We start from the raw sequence: 19,738 nt of genomic DNA on the forward strand, positions 1-19,738 counted from the left end.
TCAGGGGGGGCTATGGGGTACAGGGGGGATCTATGGGGTTGGGGGAGTCCAGGGTGGTCTACGGGGGGGTTAGAGAAGGTCTATGGGGTACAAGGGTTACGGGGGGGTTTATGGAGTATGGCAGTTACAGCGGGATGTCTATGGGGTATGGAGAGTCCAGGGGGATCTATAGGCTACAAGAGTTACAGGGGGGTTCTATGGGATATGGGGTGTCCAGGGGGATCTATGGGGTACAAGAGTTACAGGGGGGGATCTATGGGATATGGGGTATCCAGGGGAGTCTATGCAGTACAAGGGTTACAGGGGGGGTTTATGGGGTACAGGGGATTACGGGGGGGGGTTTGTGGGGTATGGACAGTTACAGTGGGATCTACGGGGCACAAGAGTTACAGGAGTGATATCTATGAGATATGGGGGGTCTGGGGGGTGTCTATGGGATATGGGGGTCCGGGGGGGTGCCTATGGGATATGGGGGTCCGGGGGGGTGCCTATGGGATATGAGGGATCTGGAGGGGGTGTCTATGGGATATGGGGGGTCCGGGGGTGTCTATGGGGTACGGGGGGTGTCTATGGGGTCCGGGGGTCCCCACCTTGCATGCTGAGCATCTGCCCCAGCTTGAGCGCTGCCCCCCGCGTGCGGCACAGGGCGCCCGCCAGGCGCTGCCCGTTGGCTCCGGACAGGAGGGAGACAGGACCCAGCGCAGCCCCCGGCGCTGCCGGCACATGGGGGGCACGGTGAGCCCCACGGCGGGGGGGGGAGAATGGGGGGGTTAGGGGCATGGGGGGGATTGGGGGACATAGAGGGATTGGGGGCATGGGGGGGGATTGGGGGACATAGAGGGATTGCAGACATGGGGGGGATTGGGGGCATGAGGGGGATTGGGGGATGGGGGGGGATTGGGGGACATGGGGGGGATTGGAGGCATGGGGGGGTATTGGGGACATGGGGGGATTGGGGGCATGGGGGGGATTGGGGGACATGGGGGGATTGGGGGACATGGGGGGATTGGGGGACATGGGGGGGATTGGGGGCATGAGGGGGATTGGGGGATGGGGGGGGATTGGGGGCATGGGGGGGATTGGGGGACATGGGGGGATTGGGGGACATGGGGGGATTGGGGGCATGGGGGGGATTGGGGGACATGGGGGGATTGGGGGACATGGGAGGGGATTGGGGGACACGGGGGGGATTGGGGGCATGGGGGGATTGGGGGCCACGGGGGGGTATTGGGGCACAGGGGGGTACTGGGGACCCCCCACCCCACACTCACCCCCCAGCTTCGCTCGTGCCGCCTGTGCCAGAGCCCCCATCCCGAGCCCCAAGGCCAGACCTGGGGGGGGACGGGACATGGCAGAGAACCCCCCCCAATGCACCCCAAAACACCCCCCGCGCCCCAAACCCCCTTAAGCTCTTCCCTGCCGCCCTAACACCCCTTATGCCCCCCAGACCCACCTTTGAGCCCCCCTGCACCCCCAAAGCCCCCTTTAACCTCCCCAACACCCCTCCTAACCCTCCCTTTCATACCTCCAAACCCCACTTAAGCCTCCCCCCGCACCCCAAACCCCATTTAACCCCCTAAAAACCCCTTTTAACCCCCCAAACCCCTCCTAACTCTACGCTTAACTCCTCCAAACCCCCTTTAACCCCCCCCAAAATCCACTTTTAATCCCCCCAAAAACCCTTTTAACTCTTCCAAACCCCCTTTAACCCCTCCTTCAACCCCTTTAACTCCTCCAAACCTCGTTTAATCCCCCAAAAACCCTTTTTAACCCCCCCAAACCCCCTTTAACCCCCCAAAAACCCCTTTTAACCCCTCCAAACCCCCTTTAACCCCCCAAAAACCCCCTTTAACCCCTCCAAACCCCCTTTAACTCCCCCCTTAACCCCTCCAAACCCCCTTTAACACCCCAAACCCCCTTTAGCTCCCCAAAAACCTCTTTCAGACCCCCCAAGCCCCCTTTAACCCCCCAAAAACCCCTTTTAACCCCCCCAAACCCCCTTTAACCCCCCAAAAACCCCTTTTAACCCCCCCAAACCCCCTTTTAACCCCTCCCAATCCCCTTTAACCCCCCCTTTAACCTCTCCAAACCCCTTTTAACCCTCCCAAAAACCGTTTAACCCCCTTTTAGGGGCTTTAACCCCCCCAAGCCCCGGTCCCCCCCCAGCCCCCCCGTACCGCCGAAGCTCGCCATCCTCCCGAGCCGGGTCACGGGCACGGGCCGCTCCCGCGCCCTCTCGCTGAGCTGTGGGGCGGGACGGTCGCTCAATGGGCTCCGGTACCGGGGGGGGGGGTCCCCCAAACCCGTGCCCCCCCCCCATTCACCCACCTTCTGCCGGGGGGGGGCCCGCGCCGCCCGCGCGCGCTGCGCCTCCTCTGCCGAGAGCCCCCGCGAGGCGCAGCCCCGGTGCAGCCACCGTAGGGCTGCGGGGGGAGGCGCGGGGGGGGCCATAGGTCAAAGGGTACCCGGTTTTTGGGGGGGAGCACCCCAGTCCTGCCGTCCAGCAGCACGCTGCTTCCGGCTTCGGGCCGCTTCCGGGTTCCGGGACACGCCCACCCCCGCAGCGCCAGCCAATGGGAGCGCGGGATGGGCCGGGAGGCTCCGCCCCAAACGGGGCGCGCTGGCGCTCGCGCGGACCCCGATGAACCCAAATGAACCCAAATGAACCCCAGTGAACCCCAACGAACCCCAACGTTCGGCCCGAACCCCCCCGCTCTCACCCCAAACACCCCCGGTTTCACTCTAACCCCCCCATTTTCACCCCAACCCCCCCTAAACACCCCCATTTTCACCCTAAACCCCCCCATTTTCACTCTAATCCCCCCATTTTCACCCCAAAGCCCCCCCTTTTTTACTCTAATCTCTCCATTTTTACCCCAACCCCTCCCATTTTCACTCTAATCTCCCCATTTTCACCCCAAAGCCCCCCATTTTCACTCTAATCCCCCCATTTTCACTCTAAACACCCGCATTTTCACTCTAATCCCCCCATTTTCACCCCAAACCCCCCATTTTCACTCTAATCCCCCCATTTTCACCCCAAACCCCCCATTTTCAGCCATAAGCCTCTCAATTTCAGCCCCAACCCCCCCCATTTTCACTCTAAATTCCATTTTCACCCTAAATCCCATTTTCACCCTAAACCCCCCCATTTTCACCCTGAACACTCCCATTTTCATCCTAAACCCCCCTAAACCATTTTTGCCCTGAACCTCCCCTGTTCACCCCTAAACGTCTCATTCTCACCCCCAAATTCCCCCATCTTCACCCCAACTCCCCCATTTTCATCCTAAACCACCTTAACCCCCCCATTTTTACTCTAAACACCCCCATTTTCACCCTAAGCCCCCCCATTTCCACTCCAAACTCTCGATTTTTGCCATAAATACTTTTTCCGCCACAAACTTCTCAATTTCAGCCCCAACCCCCCCGTTTTCATCCGAAAACACCTTAACCCCCCCATTTTCACCCCAAGCCCTCCCATTTCCTTTCCAAACCCCATTTTCACCCCCCATTTTTACCATAAACCCCCCCATTTCCACCCTAACCCCCCCATTTCCACCTGATCCCCCCCATTTCCAGCCCTAAACCTCTCATTTCCAGCCCCAAACCCCCCCATTCCCCCCCCCCATCACGGGGGGGGCCGCAGCAGCACGGCTTTGCCCCCCAGCCCCTCGGCCAGCCCCCCCGGGGGCACCACGTAGCGGCGCCCGTCGGCCCCGCGCCGGGGGCTCAGCTCCATTAACTGGGTGTTACTGGTGTGGAGCCCCCCCAGGTCCCAGAGCTGCAGCCGGGGGCTCTTCCCCTGCTGCGCCAGCACCAGCACCCCCTCAACGGGCCCCCCCCCATGAGAACCCCCCCCCTTTATCCCGCTCTTCCGCAGCATGGAAAAGGTTGGGAATGTCGGGATCCGGGTGCCACGCCGGGCTCAGCGCCGGGCTCGGGGTGCCCAATAACACACCTAAAGGGGGGGTATGGGGGGGGAAGTTATGTGTGCCCCCCCCCACTCCCCGGTTTTGGGGTGAAACCCCCCCGGTTTGGTGCGTTACCCGTTAGCACGGCCCAATGTGCCTGGTGCCCGCGGCGGCAGCACGGCTCGTGGTTGTTGTCCTTGTCGTAACTGGGGGGGTCAAGGGAAAAGGGGGGGCGAAAGGGAAAAGGGACCCCCCAACATGGGAGAAACCAGGCCCGGGACCCCCCCATTGGGACAAACTGGATCCAGACCCCCCCCCCCATAGGGACAAATCAGACTCGGGACCCCCCCAGGACCCCCCCATAGGGACAAACAGGGCCCAGGACCCCCCCCGGACCCCCACCATAGAGACAAACTGGGTCTGGGACCCCCCCCATAGGGACAAACAAGGCCCAGAACCCCCGCCATGGACCCCCCCATAAGAACAAATCAGACTCAGGATCTCCCCCAGGACCCCCTATAGGGACAACCCAGCTCTGGGACCCCCCCCATGGGGACAAACAGGGGCCAGGACCCCCCCATGGACCCCTCCATTCGGACAAATCAGACTCGGGACCCCCCCACACGACCGCCCCATAGGGACAACCCAGCTCTGGGACCCCCCCCCATAGGGACAAACCAAGCCCAGGACCCCCCCCATAGGGACAAACCAGCCCTGGGACCCCCCCATAGGTACAAACCAACCCCAGAACCCCCCCATCGACCCCCCTATAGGGACAACTCAACCCCAGGACCCCCCCAGGACCCCTCCATAGGGACAACCCCAGCCCAGGACCTCCCCCCCCATGGACCCCCCCATAGGCAGACCCCAAAGGATGCGGCACGAGGAGGGGGAACCCCCCCAGGAGGTGCTGCAGGACCCGGGGGCGATTGGGCCCCTCGAGCCCCCCCGCGGTGACCTCGGCCTGGCAATGGAACAGCTCCCGCGCCAGCGCCGCCATGTCCATGGCTGGGGGGGGCACACACATAGGGTTAAATAGAGGGGGGGGACACCCCATAATGTGCCCCCCCCCCATAATAACCCACCTGAGAACATCTCCCCATGCACAGTGAAGCCTCGGGCACGGGCGACCCCCAAAACCTCCCCCAGCCCCACTGGGGGGGGCGCGGGTTGATGGGGGGGGGTCAATAGTGCTGCTGCCATCCATAGGGCCACCAGCCCGCATCTGGGGGGGGGACACGCATACATATGGGTATAAGGGTTAATGGGGGGGGTTAATATTGGGGACCCTCCCCCCCAATACTCACTGGGGGCCGTCCTGGATGAGGGGGGGCGCGGGGCGGTGGATGAGGAGCCATTGGAGGTGGGGGCTCAGGCTGGGGGGGGCAAAAGGGGGGGTTAAAGGGGGTTGGACATGGTAAGGGGCCCCCCCCCGGCTGTGCCCCCCCACACCTCAATAGGACCCCTCCTACCGGACCCCCCCCCCCCATTTAGACCATACATGGGACAGCCCCCCCCCTTATAGGGATCCCACTGGGGCACCCCCATAGGGATAAACCGGGTTTGGGACCCCCCCCATAGGGACAAACCGGACCCAAGACCCCCCCTAGGACCCTCCATAGGGACGATCCGGACCCAAGCCCCCGCCCAGGACCCTCCATAGGGACGAACCGGACCCAAGCCCCCCCCCAGGACCCTCCATAGGGACAAACCGGACCCAAGCCCCCCCTCCACGACCCCCCACAGGGACAAACGGGGCCCGGGACTCCCGGACCCTCCATAGGGACAAACGGGGCGCGGGACCCCCCCCAACAGGGACAAACCGGACCCGGTCCCCCCCCCATAGGGACAAACGGGCCTCCCCGGACCTGTCCCGCCGCCGCAGCAGCAGCTCCCGGACGCCGCCGTCCCCCCCCAGCGCGGCCCCCGCCCGCTCCAGCGCATCCCGGAGGAGCCGGTCGGGGGGCGCCGGCGGGGGGGGGGGCGCCGGTGGAGGGGGGGGCACCGGCGGCGGCGGCGGGACCCGGTCCATGCCCTCCATCGGCGTGTCAATCAAGCTAAAGTCGCACTCTGATTGGCCAGCGCTCCCGCGGTTGCTTGGCTGTGATTGGCGGAAGCTGCGGTGGGCGGGTGTTAGAGCGGGAGACGCGCGGCTATTGGCTGGCTAGAGGCAGCGCACGCGGCTGAGGTGGTTGAGCCGGCGGGAGCGGGTCCAGGGGGGTCCGGGGCGTCAGAGGGGTTTGGGGGGTCCAAAAGGGGGTTTGGGGGGGCCAGACGGGGTTTGGGGGGGTCAGAGGGCGTTTGGGGGGGTCCAAAAGGGGTTTGGGGGGGTCAGAGGGGTTTGGGGGGGTCCAAAAGGGGTTTGGGGGGGCTCAGAGAGGTTTTGGAGGGTCTAAAGAGGTTTGGGGGATCTAAAAGGGGTTTTGGGGGCTTCAGAGGGATTTGGGGGATCTAAAAGGGGGTTGGGGGGGTCTAAGGGTGGGACCCCCCCCCCCCCGGGTGGGACCCCCCCCACCCCACTGACCCCCCCCGTGGCCCCCCCAGGGTCCCGCCATGGCGGTGCAGGACCCGCGCCCCAACCACACCATCTACATCAACAACCTCAACGAGAAGATCAAGAAAGATGGTGAGAGCCCCCCCGGCACCCCGAAACCCCCCGCGACACCCCGAAACCCTCCCTGACACCCCAAAACCCCCCCGACACCCCAAACCCCCCCGACACCCCGAAACCCTCCCTGAGACACCCCTAACCCCCCGACACCCCAACCCCGCCCAGACAGCCCAAACCCCCCCGACACCCCGAAACCCCCCCTGACACCCCTAACCCCCCCCAGACACCCCAACCCCGCCCCAGACACCCCAAAACCTCCCAAACCCCCCCAACACCCCAAAACCCTCCCTGAGACACCCCAACCCCCCCTGACACCCCAAACCCCCCAACACCTCAAACCCTCCCCAGACACCCCAAAACCCCCCAACTCTCCCTGACACCCCAAGCCCCCCCCACACCCCAAACCCCCCGATCCCCCCCAAACCCTCCCTGATCCCCCCAAATTTCCTCTTGATTCTCCCCAAACCCACTCAATACCCCCCAAACCCCTTCTTAATCCCCCCAAACCCCCCTTGATCCCCCCAAACCCCCATTGATCCCCCCCAAGCCCCCCCGATCCCGCCCAAACCTCCCCTAATCCCCCCCAAACCCCCCCCTGACCCCCCCCGACCCCCCCAGCCCGCTCCGCGCCCCGCAGAGGCGGGTGCCCCCGCTGAGGCGTGTCCCCCCCGCAGAGCTGAAGAAGTCGCTCTATGCCATCTTCTCGCAGTTCGGGCAGATCCTGGACATCCTGGTGGCGCGCAGCCTGCGGCTCCGCGGCCAGGCCTTCGTCATCTTCAAGGAGCTGAGCAGCGCCTCCAGCGCGCTGCGCTCCATGCAGGGCTTCCCCTTCTACGACAAGCCCATGGTGAGCCCTTCCCGAGGGAATGCCATGGGGATCCGGCCCCATTGCGGCCCTATTGCAGCCCCATTGCAGCGCGCTGCGCTCCATGCAGGGCTTCCCCTTCTACGACAAGCCCATGGTGAGCCCTTCCCGAGGGAATGCCATGGGGATGCGGCCCCATTGCGGCCCCACTGCAGCCCCATTGCAGCCCCATTGCAGCGCGCTGCGCTCCATGCAGGGCTTCCCCTTCTACGACAAGCCCATGGTGAGCCCTTCCCGAGGGAATGCCATGGGGATGCGGCCCCATTGCGGCCCCACTGCAGCGCCCTGCGCCCCATGCAGGGCTTCCCCTTCTACGACAAGCCCATGGTGAGGCCTTCCCCAGGGAATGCCATGGGGATCCGGCCCCATTGCGGCCCCACTGCAGCCCCATTGCAGCCCCATTGCAGCGCGCTGCGCTCCATGCAGGGCTTCCCCTTCTACGACAAGCCCATGGTGAGCCCTTCCCGAGGGAATGCCATGGGGATGCGGCCCCATTGCGGCCCCATTGCAGCGCCCTGCGCTCCATGCAGGGCTTCCCCTTCTACGACAAGCCCATGGTGAGCCCTTCCCCAGGGAATTCCATGGGGATCCGGCCCCATTGCGGCCCCATTGCAGCCCCATTGCATCCCTATTGCATTCCTACGGCATCCCTATTGCGGCCCCATTGCAGCCCCATTGCAGCGCCCTGCGCTCCATGCAGGGCTTCCCCTTGTACAATAAGCCCATGGTGAGCTCTTCCCGGCGGAATTCCATGGGGATCCGGCCCCATTGCGGCCCCATTGCAGCCCCATTGCATCCCTATTGCATTCCTACGGCATCCCTATTGCGGCCCCATTGCAGCGCCCTGCGCTCCATGCAGGGCTTCCCCTTCTACGACAAGCCCATGGTGAGCCCTTCCCCAGGGAATTCCATGGGGATCCAGCCCCATTGCGGCCCCATTGCAGCCCCATTGCAGCCCTATTGCATCCCTATTGCATTCCTACGGCATCCCTATTGTGGCCCCATTGCAGCCCCATTGCAGCCCCATTGCAGTGCCCTGCGCTCCATGCAGGGCTTCCCCTTCCACGACAAGCCCATGGTGAGCCCTTCCCGACAACATTCCCAATGGATTCGTGCTCATGGTATTCCCTCTGGACACCTGGACACGTTCCCTTTCAGCTCAGGGTGATCCCATGCACAGCTCCCTGCAGGGCTTCCCCTTCCATGACAAACCCACAGTGAGCCCCCCCGGCATTCCCAATGGGAATTCCCTGTGGATCCCTCTCCATGGTGTTCCCATTGAGCTCAGGGTTATCCCACATGCAGCTCCCTGCAGGGCTTCCCTTTCTATGACAAGCTCATGGTGAGTCCTTCCCAATGGGAATTCCCTGTGGGAATTCCTTACGGATCCTTCCCCACAGCATTCCCATGGATCCCTACTGGGGGGGGGGATATTCCTGCTTTTTAGTGTGAATCCCTGCTTTTTTAGGCAGGATTCCCTATGGATCCCTCTCCCTTCCCATGGCATTCCCGCTCACCTCAGGCTCATCCCCCAGCCCAAGCATTCCAACCCCTGGGGGAGCCCTATGGGAATTCCCTCTGGCTCCCTCCCCACGGCATTCCCGCTCATCCCGCAGCGCATCCAGTACGCCAAGACGGATTCCGACATCATTGCCAAGATGAAGGGAACGTTCGTGGAGCGGGATCGGAAGCGGGAGAAGAGGAAACCCAAAGGGCAGGAAGCTCCCAGCGGGAAGAAGAGCGGAGCCGGAGCCGCAGCACCGGTGCAGGGCAGCGTTCCCGTGCGTCCATAGGGAACGGGGACGGAGCCGAGCGGGAAGGCCGGGCCGTTAAACCCCCTTTATCCCATAGGGAATGGGGACGGGGCCGAGCGGGAAGGCCGGGCCGTTAAACCCCCTTTATCCCATAGGGAATAGGGACGGGGCCGAGCGGGAAGGCCGGGCCGTTAAACCCCCTTTATCCCATAGGGAATGGGGACGGGGCCGAGCGGGAAGGCCGGGCCGTTAAACCCCCTTTATCCCATAGGGAATGGGGACGGGGCCGAGCGGGAAGGCCGGGCCGTTAAACCCCCTTTATCCCATAGGGAATGCCGCCCCTGAGCCAGGCGCCGCGCATGATGCACCACATGGCGGGGCAGCCGCCCTACATGCCCCCGCCTGGGATGATCCCGCCTCCTGGAATGACTCCCGGGGGAATCCCGCCCGGAGCGATGCCCCCCCAGCAGGTGATGCCGGGGCAGATGCCTCCCTCGCAGCCGGTGAGCGACGGGAGGGGGGCCAAATCCAGCGGGATCCAGGATGGAGTGTGGGGGAATGAGGGGAAGCTTGGCATCGGCCCCGCTTTTAGGGGGCCATTCCTGCTTTGTAGGTGGAAATTCTTGCTTTTTAGGGGGGATTCCTGCTTTTTTGGGGGCAATCCCTACTTTTGGGGTTGGAATTCTTGCTTTTTGGAGGGGTATCCCTACTTTTGGAGGTGGATCCCTGCCTTTTTAGGGGCAAATTCCTTCTTTTCAGGGGTGGATTCTTGCTTTTCCAATGGCAATTCCTCGTTTTTGGGGCAAATCCTTGCTTTTGAGGGGAGACTCATGATTTTTTTAGGAGATCTCTGCTTTTAAGAGGTAGATTCCTTCTTTTAAGGCAGGATTTTCACTTTTTGGATTGGATTCCTGCTTTTATAGTGGGAATTCCTTCTTTTGTAGGCGAATTCCTGCTTTTTGGAGGGGGATTTCTTCCATTCTGCACAGATTCCTGCTTTTTTAGGCAGAATCCCAGCTTTTCAGGCTGCGATCCCTACTTTTTGGGAGGGAATTCCTGCTTTTTAAGCCTCTGACCCCCTTTCCCCCCCTTTTTCCCCCCCTTTATCCCATGTTTTCCCCCCCAGCTCTCGGAGAACCCCCCGAACCACATCCTCTTCCTCACCAACCTCCCTGAGGAGACCAACGAGCTGATGCTCTCCATGCTCTTCAACCAGTGAGTGCTCGGCACCAAAGCGGGGGGGGGGGGGGTGTCAGGCAGTTTTGGGGGGGCCCCCCCCTCACTTTTCCCCTCCCATTCCCCCCCCCCCAGATTCCCGGGATTCAAGGAAGTGCGGCTGGTTCCCGGGCGCCACGACATCGCCTTCGTGGAGTTCGACAACGAGGTGCAGGCGGGGGCCGCGCGCGACGCGCTCCAGGGCTTCAAGATCACCCAGAACAACGCCATGAAGATCTCCTTCGCCAAAAAGTGACCCCCCCCGCGCCCCCAGACACCCCAAAATACCCCCAAAACACCCTGAAACACCCCAAAATACCCCAGAAACACCCCCAAATACCCCCAAAACACCCCAAAACCACCCTGAAACACCCCAAAATACCCCCAAAACACCCCAAAATACCCCAAAACCACCCCCAAACCGCCTTGACTCCCCCCAAACTGCTTTGAACCCCCCCAAACTGCTTTGAACCCCCCCAAATCCTTTTGAACCCCCCCAAAACCCCCTTTAAACCCCCCCCAAAACCCTTTTTGAACCTCCCCAAAACCCTCTTTGAACCCCCCCAAACCTCTTTGAACCCCCCCAAAACCCCCTTAACCCCCCCCAAACCGCTTCGAACCCCCCCACACCCCCTTTGAACCCCCCAAACCCCCTTTTGGACCCCCTCAAACCCTTTCAACCCCCACAAAACCCCCTTTGTACCCCCCCAAACCCCTTTTGACCCCCCCCAAAACCCCTTTTAACCCCCCCCGAAGGTAAGTTTGCCCCAGGGCGGCCGAACCTTTGCTCCCCTGCCCCTTCCTCCCCCCCCCTTCATTCTCCCCCCCTTTTTTCCTGCCCCCCCCAGCCTTCAGCATTGTACCCAGGGTCTTTCCATAGACATTGCACCTGGAGCCTGTGTCCCCCCCCCAAAATAAACCCCCCTGTGCCCCCCCCAATTGTGTCTTGGGTGTTGGAGGGGTGAAAATGGGGAGTTGGGGGGGGGCTGGAGGTGGGGGGGGCTTTGGGGACAGGCTCAGTGCTTGGGGGGGGGTTTGGAGGCTGGTTTTGGCCCCGGGGGGGGGCTTAGGGGGGTGAATGGGCAGCGGGGGGGGGGGGGCGGGGGGGAGGGTGGGGGTGTGGAGCTTAGGACCCGTGGGGGCAGCGTCCGCCTTGGCCACGCCCCCTGCTCTGGTCGCTCCTCCTATCCCAGCGAGGCTCCGCCCATCTCCTGGTGCCCGCGCATGCGCATGCTCGCAGGACCCGGAAGCGGCTCTCCTGGGCGCCGCCATATTGCGCCCGCTCCCTTCCGTACGGACCGGAGGCGGCGGCGGCGGGGCCCGGCCCGGGCGGCTCCAGCCATGTCCGAGACCTACGGTGGGGCGGGGGGGGGCTATGGGGCCATATAGGGGTCTGTGGGGCCCTATGGGGGTCTGTGGGGCCCTATAGAGGGTCTGTGGGGCCCTATGGGGGTCTGTGGGGCCCTATAAGGACTGTGTAGGGGTCTATAGGGCGTCTGTGGGGCCCTATATGGGGTCTGTGGGGCTCTATAGGGACTGCGTGGGGCCCTATGGGGGGTCTGTGGGGTCCTGTAGGGGGTGTGGGGGGGTCCCTATAGGGATTGCGTGGGGCCCTGTAGGGACTGTGGGGGGGTCTATAGGGGTCTGTGGGGTTCTATAGGGGGTCTGTGGGGCTCTATGGGGAGTGTGTGGGTCCCTTTATGGGGACTGTGGAGTCCTATAGGGATTGTGTGGGGCTCTATAGGGGGTCTGTGGATCCCTATAGGGAGCATGTGGGGCTCTATGGGGGTGTGTGGGGCCCTGTGGTGGAGGGTTGGATCCTATAGGATGGGGGTCCCTATAGGGCATCTGTGGGGCCCCTCTGTGGGACAGGGGCGGGTGTCTGGGGCTCTATAGGAGATCTGAGAACCCAACAGGGAGTGTGTGGGGCCCTATAGGGGGTCTGTGAAGCCCCTATGTGGGATGGGGGGTGTCTGTGGGGCGCTGCATGGGATGGAGACCTATAAGGAAGTATGGGGGGGAATGAGTGGGGCCCTATAGGGAGCGTGTGGGGCCCTATAGGGGTTTGTGGGTCCTCATAGGGAGCGTGTGGGGTCCTATAGGTGTTCTGTGGGGCCCTATAGGGAGCGTGTGGGGCTCTATAGGGGTTCTGTGGGTCCCCATAGGGAGTGTGTGGGGTCATATAGGACTTTGCGTGTCCTTATAGGGAGCATGTGGGGCTCTATAGGGGGTCTGTGGGTCCCTATCAGGAGCGTGTGAGGCTCTATAGGGGGTCTGTGGGTCCCTATCAGGAGCATGTGGGGCTCTATAGGGGTCTGTGGGTCCCTATAGGGAGCGTGTGGGGCTCTATAGGGGATCTGTGGGTCCCTATAGGGAGCGTGTGGGGCTCTATAGGGGATCTGTGGGTCCCTATAGGGAGCGTGTGGGGCTCTATAGGGGGTCTGTGGGTCCCTATAGGGAGCATGTGGGGCTCTATAGGAGACGTGGGTCCCTATGGGGCCCATTAGAGCTCCACGTGGGGCAGGGTTTGGGAATACCGGGACCATGGCCAGGATGGTCCCATTTTTAGGGCTAAACCCCCCCTTTTCGGAGCCGTTTTCCTGCATCCCGAGGGAATGGGGCTGGAATTCCCGCTCCCGGAGCCCATTCCCAGCCCCTGCTCCCGATCCCAGCGCTTTGCCTTTGGCATTCCCAGATTTCCTCTTCAAATTCCTGGTGATCGGCAGCGCCGGCGCTGGCAAATCCTGCCTCCTGCACCAGTTCATCGAGAACAAGTGTGAGTCGGGAGCGGGGGGAGCGCCGCGGCATTCCCGCGCGGATTTCACCCCGGGCAGCGGGAAACAGCCCATGGAATGTGGGGCATCATTCCTGGGGGGGCCCCTTAGCCAGGGCAGTATCCCCGCGGGAATGGTGCTGTATCCCGGTGGGAATGCTGCTGTATCCTGGTGGGAATTAGCGCCATATCCTGGTGGGAGTGCCCCAGTATCCCAGTGGGAATGGTGCTGTATCCCAGTGGGAATGCCATGGTGTCCCGGTGGGAATGCTGCTATATCCTGGTGGGAATTAGCGCCATATCCCGGTGGGAATGCTGCAGTATCCCAGTGGGAATGGTGCTGTATCCCAGTGGGAATGGTGCTGTATCCCAGTGGGAGTGCTGTGGTGTCCCAGCGGGAATGCCACAGTATCCCAGCGGGAATGCCATGGTGTCCCGGTGGGAATGCTGCCATATCCCGGTGGGAATGCCCCAGTATCCCAGTGGGAATGGCGTGGTGTCACAGTGGGAATGACACAGTGTCCCGGTGGGAATGCTGCCGTATCTCGGTGGGAATGCTGCAGTATCCCAGCGAGAATGCCATGGTGTCCCGGTGGGAATGCTGCTATATCTTGGTGGGAATTAGTACCATATCCTGGTGGGAATGCCCCAGTATCCCGGTGGGAATGGCGCCGTTCCGTGTCTCCGCAGTCAAGCAGGATTCCAACCACACCATCGGGGTGGAATTCGGCTCCAAAGTGGTCAACGTGGGCGGGAAGACGGTGAAGCTGCAGATCTGGGACACGGCCGGGCAGGAGCGCTTCAGGTGCGGGAGCGGCCCCGGACCCCCCCGGCCCCCCTGCCCTTCCCCCCGGCCCCCCTGCCCTTCCCCCCGGCCCCCCTGCCCTTTCCCTCCTCTTCCGTCTCCTCCTGCTCCGCTCTTCCATCCATTCATCCTTCTCCCATCCTCTCCCATCCATCCTCTTCCTCCTCTCTGCTTCTGTCCTTTTCCATTCTTCCTTCCTTCGTCTTTCCATCCTCCTCCTGTTCCATCCTTCCATCTGTCCTCCATATTCCATCCCCCATCCTTCCATCCCTCTGCTTCATCCATCCATCCTTCTCCCATCCATCCTTCTCCTATTCATCCATCCATCCCTCTCCTTTATCCATCTATTCTTTTTCTCTGTCCATCATCCATCCATCATCCATCCATCATTCTCCATCCTTCCATCCATCCATCATCCATCCATCGTCTGTCCATCCATCCATTCATCATCCAACCATCCTTTTACCATCCATCATCCATCCATCCTTCTCCATCCCTCCCTCCATCCATCCCTCCATCCATCCCTCCATCCCTCCCTCCATCCCTCCCTCCATCCCTCCCTCCATCCATCCCTCCATCTATCCATCCATCCATCCCTCCCTCCATCCCTCCCTCCATCCCTCCCTCCATCCATCCCTCCATCTATCCATCCATCCATCCCTCATGCATCCATCCATCCATCCTTCTCCATCCATCCTTCTCCTTCCACCCATCATCCACCCATCATCCATCCATCCTTCTCCATCCATCCCTCCCTCTGTCCCTCCCTCCCTGCGTCGCCCGGATCCCGGTTTTCCAGGCGCTCCGTTCCCGCAGGTCTGTCACCAGGAGCTATTACCGGGGGGCCGCGGGGGCGCTGCTCGTCTACGACATCACGAGGTGAGCGCCGAGCCGCGGCCGCGGCGCATCCCGCGGGATCCGGCGCCGCCTCAGCGCCATTCCCGCCCCGTTCCAGCCGGGAGACCTACAACGCGCTGACCAACTGGCTGACGGACGCGCGGACCCTGGCGAGCCCCAACATCGTCATCATCCTCTGCGGGAACAAGAAGGACCTGGATGCGGAGCGGGAAGTGACCTTCCTGGAGGCGTCCCGCTTCGCCCAGGAGAACGGTCGGGAAGCGCGCGGGATGGGCTGGGAATGGGCTGGGAGAGGCTGGGAATGGGGGTGAGATGGGATCAGGGGGGAAAGGGTGGGAAGGGAAAGGGCTGGGGGGTTCCTGGTTGGGATGGGATGGGATTGGGGTGGGAAAGGGGCGGGATGGGATGGGACAGGGTTGGGATGGGCTGGGTTGGGATGGGCTAGGATTGGGATGGGAAGGGGTCAGGATGGGATGGGCTAGGATAGGCTGGGATGGGGATGGGACGGGATCAGGGTGGGAAAGGGCAGGGATGGGAAAGGGCTGGGGTGTTCCCGGTTGGGATGGGCTGGGATTGGGGTGGGAAAGGGTCAGGATGGGACGGGATTGGGATGGGATGGGATAAGGTCAGGATGGGAAAGGGGTGGGATGAGATGGGACAGGGTTGGGATGGGCTGGGTCAGGATGCGCTGTGTTGGGATGGGCTGGATTGGGATGGGAAAGGGTCGGGATGGGATGGGCTAGGATAGGCTGGGATGGGGATGAGATGGGATCAGGGTGGGAAAGGGCAGGGATGTTCCCAGCTGGGATGGGCTGGGATTGGGATGGGAAAGGCCAGGATGTGTCAGGTCAGGATGGGACAGGATTGGGATGGGTTGGGATTGGGATAGGACAGGATCAGGATGTGCCCGTTGGGATGGGCTGGGCTTGGGATGGGAAAGGGCCAGGATGGGCCGGGGTTGGGATGGGCCAGGATTGGGATGGGATGGGATTGGGATGTGCCTGGTTGGGATGTGCTGGGGTTGGGTTGGGATGTGCTGGGGTTGGGTTGGGAGGGAATTGGGATGGGCCGGGGTCGGGGTGTGCTGGGAGCGGGCTGGGGATGTGCTGATCCCGGCATTCCCGCATCCCAGAGCTGATGTTCCTGGAGACGAGCGCGCTGACGGGCGAGAACGTGGAGGAGGCGTTCCTCAAGTGCGCCCGGACCATCCTCAACAAGATCGAGTCCGGTGCGGAGCATCCCGTGGGATGGGCTGCGGGATCCCCGGATGGCCTGCGGGGTCGGGGGGGGTCTGGGATCCCCGGGATGGGGTTTGGGATCATTGGGATGGGGTTTGGGATCATGGGGGGGCTTGGGATCATGGGGGGGGTTGGGATCCCTGGGATGGGGTTTGGGATCTTGGGATGGGGGTTGGGATCATGGGGGGGTTTGAGATCATGGGGGGGGTTGGGATCATGGGGGGGGGGTTCTGACGCGCTGCCCCCCCCAGGGGAGCTGGATCCGGAGCGGATGGGATCCGGGATCCAGTACGGAGACGCCTCCCTGCGGCAGCTGCGGCAGCCCCGGGGGGCAGCGCCCCCCAGCCGGCAGCCCTGCGGGTGCTGAGCGCCCCGGTGAGCGGGGCTGCCCCAAACTGCCCCAAACTGCCCCAAACTGCCCCAAACTGCCCCAAGCTGCCCCAAACGGCCCCAAAACTGCCCCAAACGGCCCCAAAACCGCCCCCAAACAGTATCAAACTGCCCCAAACTGCCCCAAACTGCCCCAAAACTGCCCCAAACGGCCCCAAAACAGCCCAAAACCGCCCCCAAACAGTATCAAACTGCCCCAAACTGCCCCAAACAGCCCCAAACGTGCCCCAAGCAGCCCCAAACAGCTCCAAACCTGCCCCAAACAGCCCAAACCTGCCCCAAACAGCCCCAAACCTGCCCAAAACAGCCCGAAACAGCCCCCAAACAGCCCCAAACTGCCCCAAGCAGCCCCAAACCTGCCCCAAACAGCCCCAAACTGCCCCAAACAGCCCCAAACAGCACCAAACCTGCTCCAAACAGCCCCAAACCTGCTCCAAACAGCCCCAAACTGCCCCAAACCTGCCCCAAACTGCCCCAAACAGCCGCAAACTGCCCCAAAACAGCCCCAAACTGCCCCAAACCTGCCCCAAACTGCCCCAAACAGCCGCAAACTGCCCCAAGCAGCCCCAAACCAGCCCCAAACAGCCCCAAACCAGCCCCAAACAGCCCCAAACCTGCCCCAAACTGCCCCAAACAGCCCTAAACTTCCCCAAACCAGCCCCAAACTGCCCCAAACAGCCCCAAACCAGCCCCAAACAGCCCCAAACCTGCCCCGAACTGCCCCAGAGAGTCCCAAACTGCCCCAAACAGCCCTAAACTTCCCCGAACAGCCCCAAACTGCCCCAAACCTGCCCCAAACTGCCCCAAACAGCCCCAAACCTGCCCCAAACTGCCCCAAACTGCCCCAAACAGCCCTAAACTTCCCCAAACAGCCCCAAACCAGCCCCAAACAGCCCCAAACTGCCCCAAACTGCCCCAAACTGCCCCAAACCTGCCCCAAACTGCCCCAAACAGCCCCAAACCTGCCCCAAACCTGCCCCAAACCTGCCCCAAACTGACCCAAACCGCCCCAAACTGCCCCAAACCTGCCCCAAACCACCCCAAACCTGCCCCAAACTGCCCCAAACTGCCCCAAACAGCCGCAAACTGCCCCAAACTGCCCCAAACCAGCCCCAAACAGCCCCAAACCTGCCCCAAACTGCCCCAGAGAGTCCCAAACTGCCCCAAACAGCCCTAAACTTCCCCAAACAGCCCCAAACCAGCCCCAAACAGCCCCAAACCAGCCCCAAACAGCCCCAAACTTCCCCCAAACAGCCCCAAACCAACCAAAACAGCCCCACACTGCCACAAACAGCCCCAAACAGCCCAAAACACCCAAAACCAGACAAAACAGCTGAAAACCAGCCACAACCCAGCCCCGAACAGCCCAAACCACCCAAAACCAGAGTCCAACCCCCCCTGAAACACCCCAAAGCCACCCTGGAAACATCCCATAACACCCCAAAACCAGCCCCAAACACCCCAAAACCACCCCATAACACCCCAAACCCCCCCCAGAACCACCCCCAAAACCCCCCGAAACCACCCCAAAACACCAAAAACCACCCTAAAACCCTTTTCCCCCCCTTTTCCCCCCTCCAGGACCTCGTGCCTCGCTGCGCCCCCCCCATCCGGACGCTCCAGGATTCCCATTGGGATTCACTCCACGCTCCAACCGGATCCAGCGCCCCCCCCCCCCCACAACACCCCTTTGGGGGGCCCCCCCCAGCCCCCCGAGGGTATCGGGGGGGGGGGGAGAGTCGGGTTGTACCATTATGTGTGGGGCTGGGGGGGTGTCCCCAGCACCCCCCTTTGGGGCTCCCCATTGTGGGGGGGGGGTCCTTCTGCTTCATGTTATTTATTGCACTGGGTTTGGGGGGGTTTGGGGGGGTTGGGGGGGGTCGGGCCGTGTCCCCCCCCCCCGATGGTGTCCCTGGGACATAAAGCGGTGACGTTTTCCAGCCTGAGGCTCCTCCTGGGGGAAACGGGGGGACTTGGGGGGCGGGGGGGGCTTACACGGGTTTACACGCCTCTACATGTGCTTACACGCCTCTACACGGGTTTACACGGCTCTACACGTGTTTACTTGGCTCTACACGGGTTTACATGGCTCTACACGGGTTTACACGCCTCTACCTGTGTTTACACGGCTCTACACAGGTTTACACGGCTCTACATGTGTTTACACGCCTCTGCATGTGTTTACATGCCTCTACACGGCTTCACACACTCCGCACACACGTCTTGGGCTCTGCAGCAGGACCCTGCGTGCACGGGACGGGGCACCCCAATGGGAGAGGGCACCCCATAGACCCTATAGCACCCCATAGAGCCCATAGCACCCCATTGAGCACCCTATGACACCCCATAGACCCCATAGCACCCCATTGAGCACCCTATGACACCCCATAGAACCCATAGCACCCCATTGAGCACCCTATGACACCCCGGAGCACCCTATAGCACCCCATTGAGCACCCTATGACACCCCGGAGCACCCTATAGCACCGCATTGAGCACCCTATGACACCCCATAGACCCCATAGCACCCCATTGAGCACCCTATGACACCCCAGAGCACCCCATAGAGCACCCTATGACATTCCAGAGCACCCCATGCACCCCACCCTATGGCACCCCATAGCACCCCATACACCCCACATCACCCTATGGCACCCCATGGCACCCCATACACCCTACATCACCCTATGGCACCCCAAAGCACCCCATGCACCCCAAATGACCCTATGGCACCCCATAGCACCCCACATCACCCTATGGCACCCCATGCACCCCCCATCACCCTATGGCACCCCATGCACCCCACATCACCCTGTGGCACCCACTGGCCGCCCCTCACCCCCCATGGCGGGGGGGGCCGGAGCCGGTTCCGCCGCTTCCCCTTTCGGGATGAGACGGGAGGAAGCGGCCGGAGCCGGAACCCCCCGGACCCGCTGCGGGGCGCCCCCTCCCCGCTCGGCTCCCCCCGATCCCGGTCCCCGCTCGGGGTCCCCCCGGTCCCGTCCCGATCCCACTTCGGGGTCCCCCCGGTCCCAATCCCCGCTCGGGTCCCCCCGATCCTGATCCCCGTTCGGGACCCCCGATCCCGGTCTCAGTTCGGGTCCCCCCATTCCCAATCCCAGTTCGGATCCCCCCGATCCCAATCTCCGTTCGGGGTCCCCCCGGTCCCATCCCGATCCCACTTCGGATCCCCCCATTCCCGATCCCCGTTCGGGGTCCCCCTGGTCCCGTCCCGATCCCGATCCCCGCTCAGGTCCCCCCGCTCCCATTCCCGGTCCCGTCCCGTTCCCGGTCCCGTTCCCGTCCCCCCCCTCC

General features: G+C 62.7%; 2 protein-coding genes across 6 annotated transcripts; both read left to right on the plus strand.

Annotated features, from left to right (window-relative positions):
• The first annotated feature begins 628 nt into the window (after window positions 1-628).
• SNRPA (small nuclear ribonucleoprotein polypeptide A) lies at window positions 629-11,298 on the plus strand. Of its 4 annotated transcripts, none has more exons than XM_030474987.1 (7): window positions 629-735; window positions 6,459-6,540; window positions 7,200-7,372; window positions 9,007-9,171; window positions 9,474-9,647; window positions 10,271-10,359; window positions 10,456-11,298. In XM_030474987.1, exons 1-7 carry the CDS (start codon window positions 724-726, stop codon window positions 10,613-10,615), a joined length of 855 nt encoding a protein of 284 aa, XP_030330847.1. In that variant the 5' UTR covers window positions 629-723; the 3' UTR covers window positions 10,616-11,298. The 4 variants fall into 4 exon arrangements, with proteins under 4 accessions (XP_030330847.1, XP_030330848.1, XP_030330851.1 ...); XM_030474988.1 differs by lacking the exon at window positions 629-735 and adding an exon at window positions 5,998-6,102 and having other exon boundaries at window positions 10,456-11,295; XM_030474991.1 differs by lacking the exon at window positions 629-735 and adding an exon at window positions 5,999-6,102 and having other exon boundaries at window positions 9,474-9,614.
• A 281-nt stretch (window positions 11,299-11,579) lies between these two features.
• RAB4B (RAB4B, member RAS oncogene family) lies at window positions 11,580-18,363 on the plus strand. Of its 2 annotated transcripts, XM_030475002.1 has the most exons (8): window positions 11,580-11,716; window positions 13,055-13,135; window positions 13,823-13,937; window positions 14,754-14,816; window positions 14,893-15,047; window positions 15,928-16,023; window positions 16,285-16,408; window positions 18,005-18,363. In XM_030475002.1, the coding sequence occupies exons 1-7, from the start codon at window positions 11,584-11,586 to the stop codon at window positions 16,398-16,400; spliced, it is 759 nt and encodes a 252-aa protein (XP_030330862.1). In that variant the 5' UTR covers window positions 11,580-11,583; the 3' UTR covers window positions 16,401-16,408; window positions 18,005-18,363. The 2 variants fall into 2 exon arrangements, with proteins under 2 accessions (XP_030330862.1, XP_030330861.1); XM_030475001.1 differs by lacking the exon at window positions 11,580-11,716 and having other exon boundaries at window positions 12,416-13,135.
• The last annotated feature ends 1,375 nt before the right edge of the window (window positions 18,364-19,738 follow it).

The sequence above is a fragment of the Strigops habroptila genome, unplaced genomic scaffold (genome assembly GCF_004027225.2).
Source record: "Strigops habroptila isolate Jane unplaced genomic scaffold, bStrHab1.2.pri NW_022045628.1_ctg1, whole genome shotgun sequence".
In the NCBI taxonomy this organism is placed as follows: Eukaryota; Metazoa; Chordata; class Aves; order Psittaciformes; family Psittacidae; genus Strigops; species Strigops habroptila.